The 20,774-nt window shown below is 40.7% G+C and overlaps 1 protein-coding gene across 5 annotated transcripts in view; it reads left to right on the forward strand.

The window, feature by feature from the left end:
* The window catches only part of EWSR1 (EWS RNA binding protein 1), a 27,376-nt gene extending 7,508 nt beyond the window's left edge, over positions 1-19,868 (forward strand). For 2 of the 5 annotated variants that reach the window (XM_037816567.1, XM_037816568.1), the window contains exons 5-17: positions 2,405-2,591; positions 4,854-5,021; positions 6,560-6,771; positions 7,667-7,847; positions 10,680-10,717; positions 11,243-11,275; positions 11,564-11,682; positions 16,575-16,704; positions 17,568-17,690; positions 18,186-18,348; positions 18,834-18,931; positions 19,235-19,487; positions 19,653-19,868. In XM_037816567.1, the coding sequence (XP_037672495.1) occupies positions 2,405-2,591; positions 4,854-5,021; positions 6,560-6,771; positions 7,667-7,847; positions 10,680-10,717; positions 11,243-11,275; positions 11,564-11,682; positions 16,575-16,704; positions 17,568-17,690; positions 18,186-18,348; positions 18,834-18,931; positions 19,235-19,487; positions 19,653-19,692 (1,745 nt within the window). In that variant the 3' untranslated portion in view covers positions 19,693-19,868. Of the gene's footprint in view, positions 1-2,404; positions 2,592-4,853; positions 5,022-6,559; positions 6,772-7,666; positions 7,848-9,528; positions 10,718-11,242; positions 11,276-11,563; positions 11,683-16,574; positions 16,705-17,567; positions 17,691-18,185; positions 18,349-18,833; positions 18,932-19,234; positions 19,488-19,652 lie in introns of those variants that run through there. The other 3 variants (XM_037816569.1, XM_037816570.1, XM_037816571.1) reach the window with 2 other exon arrangements.
* Positions 19,869-20,774: the final 906 nt, after the last annotated feature.

The following is a 20,774-nucleotide window of genomic DNA, read 5'->3' on the forward strand; positions in this document are numbered from 1 at the left end:
ACTTACCCCATGCTCAGCCTTTGCACATAAAAGTCACTGGATAATTATTGGAAGGAATGTACAAAAATACCCTATTCTTCCTCTAGAAGAAAGAGGGTATGTAAATCTCTATAAATTAATTGGAATAGAATTTATAAGCATTAACATTAACTGTTGAACAGAAATTTTGGTCAATTCGTGTAATGTTTTTTATTACTTTTTTCTTAAATGTCATCAGTGCATAGTTGTGTTGTCTTTTTTGCTGTTGGTGTTTTCCATTGTCATTAAATTATTTTGCTGTGTTGATTTTTGTTCATTTTGTTTGACTGCTTGTGTGGGGTACTATACATTAATTAAAAGATCATTAATTAACCCCTATAATCTTTTAGCACCATAAGGCTCTAACTCTTGCTGCATAGTTTTATGACATGAGTTATTGCCCTGGTCAGTGTGGGTGTTTTTGTGTTTAATTACTGTTGTAAATCTTATAGATGGCCTGTTACCATGTAGGGAGAAAAATCTGTGTAAGAGTTACAGGGTAGGTGGAATTTGATTCTAGTTAACGCTAAGTAAAGGATGTAGGGAGCCCTGTACTTCTTGCATGATTTTTCTGTAAACATCTAATTGCTCTAATTAAAAAAAAATTTTTTTAAGTTAATGAGTGCTTTATATGGTTGGCCTTAGGACTCTACAAAAAAACATTTAAATTAAATACACAATTCAAATAAACAACCATGCCAATTCAGAAGCATCCATTGCTTGGAGCTCCCTGTTTATACATTTCAACCCAACAGTTTTGAGAAGGAAATAACTGTCTTTGTATGTAATTAATTTCAGAATTTTCCTAAGATGTTTGGGATGGATAAGAAAGTAGTATACTCTGTACTCTAAAAGGTGACACTTTGGATTGTACAAAGGGAAATTATTGTTTATTTTTGGCTTTTAAGTTGTGTGTTTAATGAAAATGAGAACACTTCATTATTCTAACTAAACTAGTTTAAGGCTCAGAATCTTAACTAAAATGAGTAATCTTAATTCACGATCTGTTTTAAAATAGTATAACTAGTTTGTAACTTGAGTGAGATTTGACTTTTCCTTCGGTGGATAGAAGTGCTGGCATCTAGACCAGACTTTTTATTGTGGACTTACTTGTCTTGTGCCCATGACCCAGGAGAAAGAGTGGGAGGGAGAAGAATCCAACTACAGGAGAGGGGCTCAAGTTAAGGACTGCAGACCTTAGGGTTTTTTTGTCACATGCGAAGCCCAAGTCCCAGAGGGTTGAGGAAGGGGCATGGATCCTGCCTGGTCTGGCAGAGACTTAGGAACATCTATGGGGAGCGGGCAGGGCGGGAGGCAGAAGGTTGGGAGAGAGCCCATCTTGGGCTTTGGTATACCTGTGAGAGCAGTTCTTCATGACACCTGGTTAGGGAAACTGCTGAGTGAAGGGTTGGGAGTGGGACTCTAGTGTCTACCTCCAGTGTTGGTGAGCAGAAAAAAGCTCTTTTGTTTTGTGGTAGGTAAGAGGAATGGAGTTGGGTAACTTGATGACTAGCCTAGAATCACAGTTTTTTGTGAAAACATTTACCTTTTAGGATTTGTTTGGGGAAGTGTTAATTTAAATTTCAAACAATTTACCCAAAAAAGTTAAGCAGAAATAATTTATGGTATATCTTTTATTATCCCTGTCCATTTCAAACTTTAGTGCTACTAACAAGCGTTTTTTAGTTGTTACCTGAAACAGAATTAGCAGTTCTCAGGGTGTTCAATCAAGCGTTAACGTCTACCACTAAAAATTAAACATATGTTCTCTAGAATTTCCAGTTTCCTTAAGTTAAACATGAACTGTCCATGATGCAGTGCTTGGGACTGAGGACTGAAGGAAAATATTAAGTGAATCACTACTCAAAATGAGCAGTTTTAGTGCTAAAACTAGTACCTGGGTCATTGTGTTATTTTGTACCTGTTCTAATATGCTCTGTCATTTTCCTCTTACCTCCCCTTTCTGGGAGTATTCCTGCCTCTTTTTTGTTGTTGTTCTCAAGGAGGTTTGTTGAGGAATAGACTACAGTCTGCTGGTAAAAGCAGTACAGAATTAGCAGAAAATGTTGACTTGTCTCCTGTTGAATGTTTCTGGGGAGAGGAAGGGAGGCAGAAGGAAGCCTGTTTTCTGTAGCAATACCAACATATGAAGGAACCATGCTTGTTCCTCTCCTGTTAGGTGGCCTTTTAAAGCAAATCAGCCAATGCTTTGCTAAAAAGTGGGCACTTTCAAGGAACTTAGGCTTCAAATATTTGTTGTTAACTCTTGCTAATGGGGGAAATATCTAGGTTCTGTGATGTTGAAAGTAGGTGTCAATAAGTAATTGTTTAGGCAGATCTAGGGGGCGTGGAGGCAGGAATCTGACGCAGCTCTCCTTTGTTCTAGGTTATTCTACTCCGACTGCCCCCCAGGCTTACAGCCAGCCTGTCCAGGGGTACGGCACTGGTGCTTACGATACCACCACTGCTACGGTCACCACCACCCAGGCCTCCTACGCAGCTCAGTCCGCATATGGCACTCAGCCTGCTTACCCAACCTACGGGCAGCAGCCAGCAGCTTCTGCACCTGCAAGGTAATGCCCCACTCACCTCCTCCTAACTCCACAAAGCATCAGCGTCTAGTTTGAGGGAAGGAGCAACTGAGTACACTTAGAGAATGAATGACTTAGTTCCTCTTTAATGGCTACTTTCATGTATTCTTAGTCACAGTAACCACTGTGCTAGAACACACCACACAGGGATTCATTTTGTAGAGAAATGGTGCTGTCCAGGAGCCAAAATGAGGAATGCCACTGGATGGGGTTTTTGTTTATTAAATCTTTTGGAATAGTAGGAGAAGGCTCTTGGTTTTATTTTCCTAAACCCAGAAGAAAATCGGGTATGTGATTTTCGTCACAACTGGTAAAATTGTTTTGATAGAATTGATGCGTTTTTCTTTGGCTTTATTCACATGTAAAGGGGTAACCCCAGCTTTTTTCTTTGGAAAAACATGGTAGCTCACAATGCAGGAGGTAGGATAGAATTATGTGGTTCAGGGAATAGTTATGGAAAGGATGTGTCCATAACCAGAAAGCCAGCCATTGGTGCTTGGGTTTAGCAGTTGATATGATTTTCTCTGCTTTGGGATTTTGAAGTAGTGTAGGCAGCTCTGTTTGCCCTAACAGTCACTCCACAGCAGGGTAGGGCAAACAGAGCTCGTACCCCATAACTGGTTAGCAGTAGATAGACTGTTTTAATTGTTACCTAACAGAAGATTTTAGGTCTTTGCTTTAGGCAGTGTACTTAAGATACTGCTGCATAGAGTTTTAAAGGAACATTGAGTTCTGATTTCAAAGATGAACTTTTTAGGGAAGAAACAAGAAATCAACTTGTAACCTAGATTTTTGTCTACAGTAGAGGTAAGAAATTAGCTCTGGTAAACACTCTTGAAATTACTTCTAAAATGCCCAGACAGTAATCAGAGCCATTTGGTAGTTGATACCTGCTAGACAGCTGATGTGGTAGTTAAGTTGAATGACTGGCTGCTTTCTAAGTGGCCTCATTTGATTTGACCCTTGATCAGTACATTTCAGATTGTAGTCACATGTGCAAAATTGTTTGTTCCATTTGAACACTGTTCCAAGCTGCAGAGTTCTATATATGAATTGGTTTTTAATAAACCATCCTTCTCATCCTGTTTGCTTAATTTTCAATCCTTACCACTTTAAAGCCGCTGTCTGTCCTGATTAGTGACAGCTGCTCCTCTTCTACTGGTATAGGGGGCTCGTGACCTGTTAAAGCTCTGTGGTGAAACCAGTACTTCCACATGCTTTCTGGTCTGCCTGCTGATTCTTGGGGCTTTGCTTAAAATAGCTCAGGCTTACTCTTCCACAAGCCTCATGCAAACTGTTAGGGCTAAGAGGTACTAAAAAACCCTGGGTTTCTTCCTTGGGGGTGGGATTGGTTTTCATCACTTACAGAGATACTTCCAAATTCATCTGAGCAGGAGTGTGTATGTGTGTGTATCCCTGCCCTCACCTTACTCTGGTACAGGCATACCTTGGAGATATTGTGGGCTTGGTTCCAGACCACAGCAGTAAGCAAGTCACATGAATGTTTTGGTTTCCCAGTGCATGTTAAAGTTAGGTTTGTACTATACTGTAATTTAACTATTAAGTGTGCAATAGCATTGTGCCTAAAGAAAACAATGTACATACCTTAAAATGTGATGCAGAGACACAAAGTAAACACGTGAATTTGGAAAAATGGTGCCAATAGACTTGCTCAACACAGGGTTGCCACAAACCTTACATTCGTAAAAACACATATACCTGCAAAAGGCAGTTAAGCGAGGTATGCCTGTATTTCCCTTATGGAGACTTGGAGGTTGGATTTATTTGTGGCAGTCCAAGTTAAGAAATGTTTTTCTGAGCTGTATTTAATTCCAAACTTACATCATCATAGATGCCATGGAGTTAACAGTTGTCTTCAGAAGTCCCTTTTGAGGAAAGAAAACAAACAAAAAACATTTTATTCTTTAACAAACCACCTCCTCTCCCAGAGCCCTTAAATTGGTAACGCAAAAAATTTAACAGCCCTCTGTAGGTATTGATGTGGAACAAATGGAGCATATTGTTGTCTCTTTGGTGGATATGATTAATTCTTCCTCTTCCTTCAAGTTCTCTTCCTGCCTGTGCAGTTGGACAGACCACTGGGTTTGATGCAGTTTACTTTACAACTGTATTTAATTCCAAGTTCAATCCTGTCATTGTATATTGCTCATAGATTTGTAGAATCCTTAGCCAAGAATTTTGTGGTTGAGAAATGAAGTCTCACTTTTTTATTTCTCCCTTTAGACCGCAGGATGGTAGCAAGCCTGCTGAGACTAGTCAACCTCAGTCTAGCACAGGGGGTTACAACCAGCCCAGCCTAGGATATGGACAGAGTAACTACAGTTATCCTCAGGTACCTGGGAGCTACCCCATGCAGCCAGTCACCGCACCTCCATCCTATCCTCCTACCAGGTCAGTCTCTTCATTCTCATGGCCAAAGAGCTAGTAGAATAACAAAACAGGTGTTTTTTCTTTCAGGCTGTTGATCTGCTTGCCTTGGCTTTCTCAGGTAAGGTCTGTAAGACTCTTCCAGTGAATAAGTCTGACCATGTATCATTACATTAAAATATCAGTCCTGGGTTCCCATAGCAGTTGCCTGGCAGCCAGATAACTATTTCTAAATCTAAACAAAAACAATTTTGCTCTTTAATGAACCCAGAATGAGAGGCAGAAATTTATAGAAGTGGTTTAACGCAACGATGGAAGCTACCTTCTCCAGTGCAGTTAGGATGGGTAGTTTGTTAGTTAAATTGCAGGGCATTATTTAAAAAGAAGTTTTATATGTCACTTAACACAAATAAATGTCTTTTAATATTGGGCCAAGACCTTTATTTTTTTATTAATTTTTTTAATGACAAATTTGTTGATTTTCTGCCTTGCATTAATCAAATCAGCAGCCACAATATCCAGTTTTAATTTCTTGAAAGTGGAGGAAGAACTAACACAGGTTTTTAAATGAATTGTCTGAATTGTGTGTTAAAGGGTTAACTTAGTTTTGCTAGAAGTAACAGTTACTTTTTTGTTTGTTTGTTTGCACTCATTTATCAGTTTATACATTAAAGTTTAAAGTGCAGCAGACATGAAACAGGTTTAGGAGCATTTAACAGCCAACTGGGTAAGTGGTTGTGCACAACTTGAAGCAAATGTGGGGAGGGCTTACAGCTGTTCCTCCATAGAGCCACCCCCTATACCTGTTATCCCAAGAGCAGGTAATTTGGTGGGTTGAATAAGGTGCACACAGGTTAGGAGAGACTACTGAATAAATACCGTTGTGATGAAGGGTGTGCAATAGCAGCTTAGTTGAATTGAAGTTTTAAATATGTGGTCCTTTTCATTATCATGATTTGTCAAAAGTTTAATACCAGTTCTTTCAAGACTTATTTTGTGCAAAAAGTTGAAACTGCATAGGAAAACAATCTAAACAAACATTTAGACGATCTTCAAGGGAAAATTACCATTTTTGTGTGCCCCTCTACCAAGCATTTTCACCACTCAAGGGAATTATTGGAAGCAAGCTTGGAACTTATACTTAACTCTCCCTCCTTTTTCTTAGTGCCTTTTTCCCTAGGCCCGCCTTCCCCATGTGCACATGTGCATACTCTTCCCTGACTACAAGAAGGACCTAAACTCCTAAGTTTGCCTGAATATAGTTGAAAAGAACTGTTGTAAATGGAGATGGGTGATACCAGGATGGGGATTATGAGGGGGAGATTCTAAGAGTTCTATAGTTAGGTGGTTGTTATAATTACTCCCCCCCTCCCAGTTAAAGCTTTATTGTTTTGAATACAAAAATATTTGCTTATTTTAGATTCAAACTGGATATGTAGAAAGTAACTACACATTTAAGGGTGTACTGTCTCTTGTATTCAGGGGGGCTTGAAGAGACAGGCCACTTTCTCTTCTTCCTAAAAAGCTCATTTGTTTTTGTTTTGTTTTGTTTTTTCTTTCAGCTATTCCTCTACACAGCCGACTAGTTATGATCAGAGCAGTTACTCTCAACAGAACACCTATGGGCAGCCAAGCAGCTATGGACAGCAGAGTAGCTATGGTCAACAGAGCAGCTATGGGCAGCAGCCTCCCACTAGTTATCCCCCCCAAACTGGATCCTACAGCCAGGCTCCAAGTCAATATAGCCAACAGAGCAGCAGCTACGGGCAGCAGAGTGAGTTGCTAAGAGAGAAAATCAAATAAGAATGATTGTATTTGGAGTTGCTGAACGTGGGGAATGCCCTTTACCATTGTTTACTTTGGACTTCAAGGTGCACCTGTGTCCCAGTAAAGACTTCACTGTTTTCTCCTATTTAATTATTGTTAGTATGTCTTGAAAAAAAATTTTGTAACTGACCACAGAAAACGTTTCAGACCCACCAGCACTGCTCTCTCTGGGGAGGTTATATGCAGTGTGTGAAGTCAATATGTCTCATGACTTGCCCACTATAAGTTATTCACAACTTAGCAAGAGTATGGGCAGGCAGCTATTGAAGACTACAGCGATTTTGATAGAGTTATTATGTTTTTGTGAGGTTTTTTATTTCTATAAAGCAAAAAAAAAAAAAAATCCTTTTTTTTGTATTATTTTGTATGGAAAGTGACTGAAAACCCAGATTGTTTATCTTTTTAATTTCGTACTCCATCCATGGACATTTCTCAGATTCCAACTATAAAAGGAGTAGTGCTATTTTTTTAGCCCAACCCCTAGCAACATGCTAAAGGCCCTATGTAAGCTGGTTCTATTTTTGTTTCTCGAGTATCATTTAAAGAAACAGCTTTTGGAGACATCTTTAGGTTACAGAACCCTGGGAACTGTATGTTCACCATAGGCCTTCTATTGTTTGTTTGGGAATGGTTTATTCCTGGCTAACTATATGCAGTTATTTCAGCCTTGATGAACTAGAGGTTTTCATTGAACTACTGATTAGGGGTGTCTTATCATGATATAAAGAAGATGTGCCTTGGTTAGTGCCTTGCAATTGAGAATTCTGTGATTCCAGGACAAAGTGCATCAGGCATTGCTGTATGTGCTGGTTCATGGCTTACAGATGTGACTCTTTCCTCAGGTTCATTCCGACAGGACCACCCCAGTAGCATGGGTGTTTATGGGCAGGAGTCTGGAGGATTTTCCGGACCAGGAGAGAACCGGAGCATGAGTGGCCCTGATAACCGGGGCAGGGGAAGAGGGGGATTTGATCGTGGAGGCATGAGCAGAGGTGGGCGGGGAGGAGGACGCGGTGGAATGGGGTAAGAGCAAACCTTTTCTCCTTTTACCTAATTTTGTTTCATCCATAGGATTTTCAATGGAAAGAAGGGACTGAAAGACATAGAAATTTATTTTTACATTTCCATGGACATTCTGTTGAGCTCAAGCCATCTTCTAAAACATGGAAATGTCATCTTTGTGGCATGTATTAAGTGGCAGTTTGCTTTTTTCCCTGCCAATATACTTTGTTGGGTTGGGGAGAACAAAGAATGGTTTTTGAAACTCAAGCTTTCAGTTCCCTTCGTGGTTTCCAGAGGTAAAAGAAAAACAAACAAAAAAAAAAACACAAAACCTCTGTGGGTGATAGACTTGGGATGGAACACACACAAACCTTCTAATAACCCTGGGTTTTTAATTATCTCTGAACGGTTGTCTTGAAATACTGGTCTATACTGCAGAAAAGGAATGCAGCTGTTTTCCACAGTGTTTTCCCCCAGCTTCTGTTTGTAGTCAGAATAACTGAACATAATGATAAAGATCTTGGTCCCATAGCCCTTAAACTATGATCTGAGGTGCACCTGGTGCATAGAGTTTGGTTGGAGCACAGAGAAATCCAAGCGCTTTTTGCAGAGTAATGTACGAAATTATAGAATCACTCCCCATTGGAGATTTTGAGAAGTCTAAATCGGTTTGACCATTTTGATTGATGGCACAATCTGGTTTAGAGAATTTTGTTCAAATCAATAGTATAACCCTCCTATCTCTGCCTGACCCTTCCCTTCCTCCTCCCATACCCTCTCCCCTTTCTGGTGTCCGAGCTATTAAAGGTGAGGTATAATGTTGGTGGTTAACATAATCCAGAAGGCTTAATTCTGTGTGTGTTCTGTCCCTATATAAACTAGTTAAAAGTTATGCAGAATGTTATATTAAGTATAAGTTGGGTATGGTACCACTGTTGGTTCAAGGAAAAATTGAGTAGAATTCTTTTTTCCTAAGGAAATGGATTTCAAAATTAGCCAGAATAAATAAATTAATAAATTAATCTTTAACTTCCGTGTCAGCAAATCTCTGTACTATTGAAAGATGGTTAATATTGTTACACCTATTCTGCATAACTTTAAAAATAAACTAAAGTTTTCTGTGAAATCTTTATTGGAGCCAACAGTCATTTTACAACATGCAAAAAATTATGAATAATTTGGTATAAAAAAATCAGTCTTCTGATTTGGAGAATATCATTCCATTATAAAGGTTTCACTTGTTTATGGATGTTTTAAAATAGACTTAGACACCTGGAATTACTATCATCACGTCTCTAGTCACTAGAATTCTTATATTTTTCAATTGCAAAAATAATTTCAAACTTACTCATTTTAATATTCCCAGAAGTAATGATTCTAATTTTGCTAGATTTTGATAGTAGAGGGGGCCCCTCTTTCTGGATGAGAAGTCTCTCGGAGCCACAGGAAAGATGGTGACTTTCCCCATAGGTTTTCAACAGACTGTGAAGCAGTTGGTTGGTTCCTATGGGGACAGGACCAGGGGCGTTTTCCCCTCCCCCCTTTTTTATTGTGGTGTGGTGATGGTTTTCAGTGTCTTCGGCAGGTAAGGCACTCAATGTTGTTAACATGCCCTTTTTCATTGCCTCAGTATTTTGATATTTTCATTGGCTGTTAAACGTGGAAACTTTTTAACATGCTTTGTCGCATTTATATGCTACAGGTTACAAAGTGAGAGCCTTGTATACACTTCAATACTTAAAAAGTACCCGTACTCAGTACTCAGCCGGCAGCATAATGAAAAGTGGGACTAGACACGGTGTCCATATGGAGAGGAAAAATATACATAGAATATTTTTAACAAAATGTATTCATTGTATAAATGGAATCCTTCTGTAACTTTGGTAACTGCATACTTGTTGTTTGGTAATGAAACAGAGGAGGTATAATACTCTAGAATTGTGTAACATTAAAGTGTAAACTTTTGTGTTTAAAGAGAGAGAACATTTTATGGTGTGTACTTTTAAAAAGGAAACGAAGCTGCATGCAACAGCTTGAAATTGTATATTCAGGTATTAAAGGTGCAATACTGGTTAGAAAAACCACGGGCCCTCCCACTGAGGAGCCGCCTTTATTTAATTTTGAAGAAAACAAAACCTAGCCAAAAAAGCCTAATATATATCCGCTCCCTTTAAAAAATGTTCAAGGCAGTGATTTTATACTGCCATTGTCGTTATTCTTAACTCATGTGTCTGTAAAGTTGCACCCCCAGCCTGTTGAGCCTTGGTATTTGTTGTAAATTCTCTTTTCACAGCATTTGTTAAAACCTTTAGAGCCCTGAAGTGTATGGCTTTATGCTGAAGATTGGGTGGGTGTGTCCTCTGATGTGTGTGGTAGGCATTTAATGTGGTTGTCTTCTCCTTTATTATACTGTGACTTGTTAGGAAGCCCAGGGCTCCTTTGGCTGTCCCCTGGGAGAGGTTGAGGGTGCACCTTTATGAACATGGAAAGGTTCGTTATAGCAGTTACCCAGATTGCTAATCCTCTCTCCACCAAGCTCTCCCTGTTTTTCAGCTGATGGGGTGGGTGTTTGGAATCTTTTCTCCCTAATTTGCCAAGTATTGCACTATTAATACCAGCCCCGGAAATGAAAGGAATCAACCACACTGGTGTGTATAATCAGACAAGCAAGGTTGTATATAAAGGAGATATGAGCAAGCTGCCCTGAAGAAAGGCATAGTGACAAGATGAGAGAGATGCATTGTTTGGAGATGTGTTTAGCCAGTGCCCTTCTTCCCCACGAGCCCACCCAAGGCTCAGAGCGGTACTGGCTTTTAAAGGGAAAGGCCTTCATTTCTTCGTTTATCCCCCCAGCAGCGCTGGAGAGCGAGGTGGCTTCAATAAGCCTGGTGGTAAGTTTTTGAGTATTACCATGGATAGTGTTTAAAAAAAAATACAGTCAGTTTTTAGAAAAATATAATTTTTTATTAGTTTCATAAGTGGTTTAAAAATGATCTATACAAAAGAAACTAATGGGTACTGCCGGCATTGTCTTAGGGGTAATAAGGTTAACCTATGGTTATGAAACAAAGGGTAACTTGAAGTATTGAGCAACTGCTTCTGTAATGTGGGGGAGATTACATTTTTAAACTTTGGTTTATTTGGAGGAAAATTTTGACTTAAATTTAACACTAATTTGGCACATAAGCATTGCAAGTGTATTTGGTTTAAAAGTAAACCAACAAACAAAAAAGCAAACCCTAGCAAACCTGTCACAGATGTTAAAGGGGCACTGCTCCATTTTAGCAGTGCGGGTCATTTTGAATTTAACAAAGCCCCATCAAATGGTGGTATAGTAGATAGCTGTGTGTGTTTGTAAGGTTTGTAGCTTGCAAGACGTGCACTAATAATATTTTATGATCTTTCCTGATTGGCAGGACCCATGGATGAAGGACCAGATCTTGATCTAGGTAATTTTGAATTCCTGAACTCTATATTGTGCTTTCAAATGAGTTGCTCAGAAGTAAATGCATGCCTAGAGTTCAGCAGCCTGATAGATCAATGTTATATTCTTGCTGTTAAGGGAAATTGGGGCTTCCTTGATCATGAATGTTTATCATAATAGCCTTAAACCAAAAGTGGATTTTCCATGCTATTCTTCTCTATGTTGTGGGTGGTTTTGTGATGAATGCCAGTGGGGAGTAGTGACTGGTTGGTTAATGAGCCCCTGTAGATACATGACTTGTTTTTCCTTGAAGGCCTGCCTGTAGATCCAGATGAAGATTCTGACAACACTGCAGTTTATGTGCAAGGATTAAATGATAATGTGACTCTAGATGACTTGGCGGACTTCTTTAAGCAGTGTGGGGTTGTGAAGGTGAGTAAAAGAACAACCAGGTGATCTAGCAGCACTTTGGACCACAGAGCATTTTAAAGAGACCAAGTTAATATTGTCATAAAGTTGCCTGACTTTCTCAGCACTAGTGTTTTGCTCCTTAAAGTACCAATACACTTTGTTTTAAGCACTTTTATTGAGATAAATTCACATACTATACAATCCGTTTAAAGTATACAATCACTGTCTTCTAGTGTATTCAGAGTTGTGCATTCATCACCACAATTAATTCTATAACATTTTAACCCTGAAGAGGGTTCATTGTATTATACAGTCCTATGTTTCATCCTCTGGCTTTCCTTCTAGTGACATACAAGAATCTGACCTTTTCCTTTCAACCACAATTGTACCACAATTCCATTGCTGTTAGGTAAGATCACTATAATGTGTACCTGTCACCTCCATCCATTTCCAGACATCTACAGTCAACCTCACTGCAGTGTATTTGACACAAATTAAGCATCAGCTCCCCAGGTGTCATGACTTCATTTCTAATTACAGCTGCATAATATTCCATGGTTATGCATCTACCACATTGTTGATCCATTCATTGGTTGATGGACACTTCAGTAGTTTCCATCTTTTGGCCATTGTGGAAAATGCTGTTAGGAACATCAGTGTGCAAATGTCTGTTCATGTCCCTGCTTTCGGGTCTTCTGAGTATATGCCTAGTAGTGCAATCATCAGGACATATGGCAGTTCTAGACTTTGCTGCCTGAAGAACCGCCACACTGTATTCCACAGCAGCTGCACCATTCTACATTCCCACCAACAGTGAATAAGTGTTCCTAGTTCTCCTCATTCTCTCTAACACTTGCAGTGTTCTGTTTTTTTGTTTTGTTTTAATAGTGGCATTCTGGTACGTGTGAAATGATATCTCATGGTTTTGACTGGCATTTCCCTAATAGCTAGTAATGTTAAACATTTTTTCATGTGCCTTTTAGCCATTTGTATTTCCTCTTTGGAAAAATGTCTATTCTTGTCTTTTGCCCATTTTTTAATTGGGTTGTTTATCTTTTTATCATTGAATTGTAGCAGCTCTTTCTGTATCTTGGATATTAAACCCATATCAGATTTCCAAATATTTTCTCCTATTGAGTAGGCTGCCTTTTTGCCATCTTGACAGTTCTTAGAAGCACACAAGTTTTCAATTTCGAGGAGTTCCCATGTCTCATTTGATCTGTTTTGAGTTACTTTCTGTATACAGTGTGACACAGAGGTCCTCTTTGTTTCTGTTGGATGTGTATATCCAGTTCTCCCAGCACCATTTGTTGAAGAGACGGTTCTGTCCCAGTTGGATGGAAAATCAATTGACCATAGATGTGAGGGTCTATTTCTTAACTCGCAATTCAACTCCATTGTTCAGTATGTCTGTCTTTATGCCAGTGCCGTGCTGTTTTTATCACTGTAGCTTTGTAATATGCTTTAAAGTCAGAAAGTGAGAGTCCTCCAACTTCATTTTCCTTTTTCAAGATGTTTTGGGCTATTCAGGGTCCCTTACTTACCCTTCCAAATAAATTTGGTAATTATCTTTTCCAGTTCTACAAAGTAGGCTTTTGGAATTTTGATTGGGATTGCATTGAATCTGTAAATCAATTTGGGTAGAATTGATATCTTAACAATATTTAGTCTTCCAATCCATGAACACAGAATGTTCTTCCGTTTATTTAGGTCTTCTTTGATTTCTTTTAGCAATGCTTTATAGTTTTCTGAGTACAGGTCCTTTACATCCTTAGTTGAGTTTGTTCCTAGATACTTGATTCTTCAGTTGCTATTGTAAATGGAGTTTTTTTCCTGATTTTCCTCTTCAGATTGCTCATCACTAGTGTATAGAAACACTGCTGATTTTTGCATGTTAATCTTGTATCCTACCACTTTGCTGAACTCATTTATTAGGTCTTACTAGCTTTGTTGTAGATTTTTCAGGACTTTGTAGGTATAGGATCATATCAACTGCAAATAGTGAAACTTTTACTTCTTCCTTTCCAATCTGGATGCCTTTTTATTTCTTTGTCTTGCCTGACTGCTCTAGCTAGAATTTATAGTACAGTGTTGAATAACAGTGGTGACAGTGGCCATTGTTGTCTTATTCCTGGTCTTAACAGGAAAGTATGTGACATTGAGTATGATGTTAGCTATCGGTTTTTTATATATGCCCTTTATCATGTTGAGAAAGTTTCCTTCTATTCCTGTATTTCAGAGTGTTTTTAATCAAGAAGGGATGGTGGATTTTCTTAAATGCCTTTTCTGCCCAATCAAGATGGCTATGTGGTTTTTCCCCTTCGATTGGTTAATGTGGTGTATTACGTTGATTTTCTTATGCTGAATCACCCTTGCATACCTGGGATTAAACCCACTTGATCATGGTTTCTTGTAGTATTTTTATCTGGTTTTGGTATTAGGGTGATGTTGGCTTCATTGAACAAGTTAGGTAGCCTTCATTTCTTCCTTTTCAGTTTTCTGGACGTTTTGAGCAAGATTGATATTAAATCTTGGAATGATGTGTAGAATTCACTTGGGAAGCATTCTGGTCCTGGGCTTTTCTTTGGGGGATTTTTGATGACTGTTTAATGTTGAGATGACCTATTTCTTCTGGAGTCAGTGTGGGTTGTTCATGTGTTTCTTGAAAATTGTTCATTTCATCTAAGTTGCGTAGTTCGTTTCTCTATTTCCTTATTGATCCCCTGTCTAGATGCTCTGTCTGTTGATATGAGTGGTGTATTGACGTCTCCAGCTATTATTTTAGATATGTCTGTTTTTTCCTTCAGTTTTGCTTTAGTTTGCCTGTGTATTTTGGGGCACCCTGGCAGGGGCATAGATATTTATGATTATTATTTCTTCTTGATGGGTTGTCCCTTTTATTATTATATGTATATAATGTCTGTCTTTGTTTCCTTTAATAGCTTTGCATTTAAAGTTTATTTTGTTGATGTATAGTTACTCTATTTTTGGTGTTCATTGTTGCTGTTGTTTTGGTTACTGTTTGCATGGAATATCTTTTTCCAGGCTATCACTTCCTTGAAGAACAGTTTAGCCAGATAGAGAGTTCTTGGCTGGCAATTTTTCTCTTTCAGTATCTTGACTATACCATACCACTGCCTTTTCACTTCCATGGTTTCTGATGAGAAATTGGTGCTTACAGTTATCGGCCATCCCTTGTATGTTATGAATCACTTTTCTCTTGCTGCTTGCAAAATTTTATTTTTGGTATTTGACATTCTGAGTAGTATGAGTCTTGGAATAGGTCTATTCAGATGTGTTTGGTTTGGGGTATGTTGTACTTCTTGGACTTGGATATCAGTCCCTTCCCTAAGAGTTGGGAAGTTCTCAGCCATTATTTCCTCAAATATTTCTTTTGCTGCCTTTCCCTTCTCTTCTCCTTCTGGGACCCTCAGGAAGCAAACGTTTGTGCATTTCATGTTGTCCATCAGTTCCCAGAGACCCTGCTCAATTTTTCCCATTCTTTTCTCTGTCTGTTAGAATTCAGATGCTCCATCATCTAGCTCACTGATCCTTTTTTCTGCCTGTTCAAATCTGCTGTTGTCTGCTTCTAATGTATTTTTATTTCATCTGTTGTGCTTTTCATTTCCATGTTACTTTGCATGCTTTCAGATTCACCTTTATGCTCACCTAGTGTCGTCTTGATATCCTATATCTCTTTAGCCATCATGTTGAATTTTTAGGAGATTTGTATGAATGTCTTTGATTAGTTGTTCCAGATTCTGTGTCTCCTTTGACTTTTTGGTTTGCTCCTTTGACTTGGCCATATCTTCCTGTTTCTTAGTATGGCTTATTTTTTGCTGATGTTTGAGTATTGCATTATCTTGATGAGTTTACTCTGAAGGTCAGATTCTCTCTGGTCAAAGCTTTTGTTGTTGATTGGATTTGTGTTAATCCTATTCTTTGACATTTCATTGGTCAGTATTATCCAGTCAGGGCTGGGCCAGGGACCCACAAAGGGGGCACACACCAGCTCCACTGAGCCCCAGGGAGAAAGTCAGGTAATGTTGCCTTTAATTCCGCTCCCCAATGGTGCACTTTGCTGGCCTGTCCACCATATGGCCCTTTTTGTCCAAAAGTCTTTTAGATGTCCTCCTGGAGGTGTGCTTTCCTCGCTTGCCAGCAGGTGGTGCTCTTTGCTAACTTCTTTCCCTCAGCCTTCAAAAGGCAGGCTCATCTCATCTTCCTGCCAACTCCAGACAATGATGTATCCATGTCTGGCAGGACAGATTTAAAGCACTGGTGGGCCCAGCATTCCAAATTTGTCAGACAAAAGCTGTCACAGTGATAAATCATGTCGCACCCTATTCTTAGGCGAGTGGACCTTTTGTTTAAAAGAATCCCAGTAGATAGATAGTTTTCACATACCACTGGATATAAGCAAACATGTAGATTAAACTTTGAACCTGTGCACATTTATTGCAAGAAATACGCATGAAACTATTCTCGTACAGTGTGGCTTCTGAATTGAAGCCCACCTACATTTGGTGTTCAGCTGCACTCACTGGGTACCTGTTTGTCTCAACATAGAAAATGTCAGGGCAGGTGCAAGCACATTTGGAGAAGGTGGCTGGGGGTGATATGGGGCCTATGCTGTTAACAATTACGTGCTTTTGCCCTTTGGGTCTATATTGGTTTTTATGATGAAACATGTTGAGGGGAATCACTTAATCAAGTTTGTTATAGAAATTTAGGAAAAATAAGTCATGCATAATTCTGCCACCCAGAGATAAATTAGCATCCTAGAAAACATGTCTGCATGTGAAAACTTACTACTTTTGACAGTTTGAGGGACCTTTTGGCTTTCATCTGGGCTTCTTCTTCCCATACTAGTATATTCTAGTCACAGCCTAACTATGCTATTTTATGTCTAGATGAACAAGAGAACTGGGCAACCCATGATCCATATCTACCTGGACAAGGAAACAGGAAAGCCCAAAGGTGATGCCACAGTGTCATATGAGGACCCGCCGACTGCCAAGGCTGCTGTGGAGTGGTTTGATGGTAGGAGCCCCCGGGGTCGACAAGGGTGAACTTGCTGGCGTTATTAACTCTAGTTGGCTCTTGGGCACCCTTAAGAGTCTTGTAGCAAATGTTGCGTGTGTCAGATTGCTAAAATTTGGCTGTTAGAATACCTGTTCTCTGAAGTGCTTTTAGAGACAAGGGACATAACGGTTGCTCTCTGCATGACTAGGGCATGGCAGGAGCCATGGGAGCGAGGAGACCTGTCTGCCTCCTGAGGGAACACTAGATGGCAGTTGGGAACTGTGCATGAGCCTGACCTAGGCCCACTGTTTCCCTAGCTTGGGACATTCCTTCGTTTTCAGGCATCATTATTACAACTCCACCGTGCTTAAAAGCTGCGAATGATTTTTCCAACCACAGATATTATCAGAAGGTACAGAAAAACTCTCAGAAGAAACATCTTAGCCTGTGTACACTTGAGTTCATATATATTTAAATAAGGCCTTGACATTAATCCTGGATTTTCACATTAGGTAAAACCAACTTAAAAGCGTCAAAAGATGAACCAGAGCAGTTCTGGCTCTCCTCCTGCTCTTCTCTTCTCTCCTCATCCTGGACTGGGCAAGGGTGAGGGTATACACTCAGCTTCCCACCAGCTTACTTTTTCTCCTTAATGAAAGGAGGTTTTAAAAGTACCTTTTAAAGCCTTTTACTGGCTTTGCCAGTAAAAATCTTAGGTGTAAAGAGAAAATGTATAGAGGAGCAGACTTGATGCAGCTGGAGATGGTTGAGTTTGATAATGGTGGTAGAGTTGATGAAAAGAGAGCCTAGCTTGTTCTGGTCCCTCAAGGTGGTCAGAGTTGGAGGTTGGGAATAACTGATGTTCTCTTATCTTGTTCCAGGGAAAGATTTTCAAGGGAGCAAACTTAAAGTCTCTCTTGCACGGAAGAAGCCTCCAATGAATAGCATGAGAGGTGGTATGCCACCCCGTGAGGGCAGAGGAATGCCACCCCCACTTCGTGGAGGTATTTACTGGTCCTGTCTCTGAGCTCCTTCTGTGCTGCTTCTTGAATACACTTATACTTGAGAAACTTGACTTCTCAACCTTGTTACAGACATTAAACAAGTGTGTAGAGTAGATTGTTGAATGCTGACAGTGGTAGTTAAAGGGAAGAGAAGGGCGTGGGTTGTGACCGGTTAGGGAGGCTGGAAACCCTGTGGAGCCACTCTGCCTGGGTGTCAGCCCTAAGGTTGCCATTTACTCTGTGCCTTGGTTTTTCCATTGGTCTGAAAATAAAAAAAAAAAACACCTGCCTGATAGAACTGTGGGAGTTAAGTGAAATGATGTGAATAGAAAATGATCTGTCCCAAACCTGGTTGTTAGGATGGATCTGGTGCCTGAGCTGGGCAGATGTTGGGGAAATGGGACTATGGTCTGTGTCAGTTCACACAGGGAGCTTTCTGTTTTCCTTTCATCAAAGCTGGTACTAAAAGAAGTGAACTCCTGTTTCTTACTGCAGGTCCAGGGGGCCCAGGAGGTCCTGGAGGACCAATGGGTCGCATGGGAGGCCGTGGAGGAGACAGGGGAGGCTTCCCCCCAAGAGGGCCCCGGGGATCACGAGGCAACCCATCTGGAGGAGGAAACGTCCAGCACCGAGCTGGAGACTGGCAGTGCCCCAATCCGTATGTACTTCTTTTGGCAAACTAAGGTCCTCCTAGTGAATGAAATCTGGCTCTGCCATCTCACCCCATTCCCACTGTGGAGAAAAGCACTGCTGGACTCTCTAGATGCACTGGTCTAGAGTGTACTGACAACCCTGCTGACTCTCTGCAGGGAGGTGGGTATAATCCATATGCACCAGCTGCTTCAGTAGTCTCAAGAAACTCACATTCATCCCACTGGGGTCCTAGGGAGCAAGTGTACATGACTGTACATACATTTTCCTGGCTCCAACCCTAGTCCTGTGGGTACTTTGCTGCCTGAGGTTGGGATCTGAAGTCATCTTCTGTGGACAGCTCCTGGTATTGGAGATAACTGGCCTTGATCTGGGACTCAGCGTTCCTGGTGGCAGAAGGCAGTTTGTACCTGTTCAGATGGCTCCTTTGCTTGTTCAGTTTTAGCACTTTAGTTCAATTAGTGATTTCTGCTCTGATATAATTTTTTCCAGGGGATGTGGAAACCAGAACTTCGCCTGGAGGACAGAATGTAACCAGTGTAAGGCCCCAAAGCCTGAAGGCTTCCTCCCGCCACCCTTTCCACCTCCAGGTAGGTACAGGTTCTGTGAGCATCCACTTGGCAGACATGGTGCATGGCAGCTGCCCACTGCTAAGAACAGGGTTAACAATTGCAATTAGTGCCTCCCTCGCTCTGGGGTTTAGTTGCACCATCATGTCTAAATTGTGACCCAGGTGTTCACATTGAGTAAACATGAAACCCAATCCTGTTTGTGCTCTAGCTAAGGGAAGCAGATTCTGAGCAGTCTCAAGACATGTCCACAGAGCCTCTGCATGTACCCACGTCTCTCTCTCACCATTTATCTGTTGTCTTCTGCTCTTTCCCATACCTTAGGTGGTGACCGTGGCAGAGGTGGCCCTGGTGGCATGAGGGGAGGAAGAGGTGGTCTCATGGACCGTGGCGGTCCTGGTGGAATGTTCAGAGGTGGCCGTGGTGGAGACAGAGGTGGCTTCCGTGGTGGCCGGGGCATGGACCGAGGTGGCTTTGGTGGAGGAAGACGAGGCGGCCCTGGGGGGCCTCCTGGACCTTTGATGGAACAGATGGGAGGAAGAAGAGGTGGCCGTGGAGGACCTGGAAAAATGGATAAGTATGTGATGGTGATGAATACCACCCGTGGGGCCCTGGGTGGGTTAGGGGGGCATCCCCCTCCCAAGTCCAGAGCATTTTGAAAGGCAGCAAGAGGCTCAGGGGGGGGGGACTATCTCTCCTCCCCCCATTCTAACCAAGTGGCCCACACCTACTCTCCCTGCAGAGGCGAGCACCGTCAGGAACGCAGAGACCGGCCCTACTAGACACAGAGACCCCGCAGAGCTGCATTGACTACCAGATTTATTTTTTAAACCAGAAAATGTTTTAAATTTATAATTCCATATTTATAATGTTGGCCAACAACATTATGATTATTCCTTGTCTGTACTTTAGTATTTTTCACCATTTGTGAAGAAACATTAAAACAAGTTAAATGGTAGTGTGCTGAGTTTTTTTTTGTTTTGTTTTTTCTTCTTCTTTTAAAGATGGTTGTTTAAGACTAAACCAATGGGAACCCCTTGTGAGCATGCTCAGTATCGTTGTGAAAAACCAGGAGGGCCTCTAACTGTAACAATGTTCATGGTTGTGATTTTTTTTTTTTTAAATAAAATTCCAAATGTTTATAAACAGTCATCCTTCTCAGCCTCTGTTCCAGTCACTGCATGTTTATTTGGAGTTTGCCCCTGCCCCACCAAGGCAGTGGAGTGCAGTCCAGTCCAGATAAACACCTCATTCTACAGCTTGTGAGGGAAAGTCTGAAATGGTTGTGACATCAAAGTAAAACAAAACACCATTGCATGGGTCATTTTGCTGCCAGCAAGGAGAAAGGCAGTCAAGAGTGGCAGTTTAATCCAGAACTACCTCCAATCTATTTGACCTTTAGAAAAGAGTGCTGTGCTGGAGTTCCTGCCACCGTGACTTGGAAGCCTCTAGTTCGAATAGTCCTCTGAGTGCCACCTGCAGGTGGCAGTGGAGCTCAGACTCCCACGTGCCCCTTCATTCTTGAGACTGAATGTCTGCCAACTGTAACGACAGCTGAGAGAGGAACCATTTTGTTTTTACTTCCTACTCAATGAAATGTGTGGTGAAGCTTTCTTCCTGATGTTACAGTGTGTTTAAAAATTTGCTGAACAGCTTAATACTGAAATAGAGGGCCACTGTTTGAGCTCCCTGGCTGCCTTGTATAGGGTCAGAGGTCAGTGCCTTGTTCCTCTTGGGCATATCTCTGAAATACTCTTTTTTTAAAAAGAGAAAATGAGCACTTGCCAGCCTTGTTGATTACTCTTGTTTCTTCTTGGACTTGCATAAAAATGATAAATCCACTGACCTGAACCTTAGTATTTTA

The sequence above is a fragment of the Choloepus didactylus genome, chromosome 23 (genome assembly GCF_015220235.1).
Source record: "Choloepus didactylus isolate mChoDid1 chromosome 23, mChoDid1.pri, whole genome shotgun sequence".
In the NCBI taxonomy this organism is placed as follows: Eukaryota; Metazoa; Chordata; class Mammalia; order Pilosa; family Megalonychidae; genus Choloepus; species Choloepus didactylus.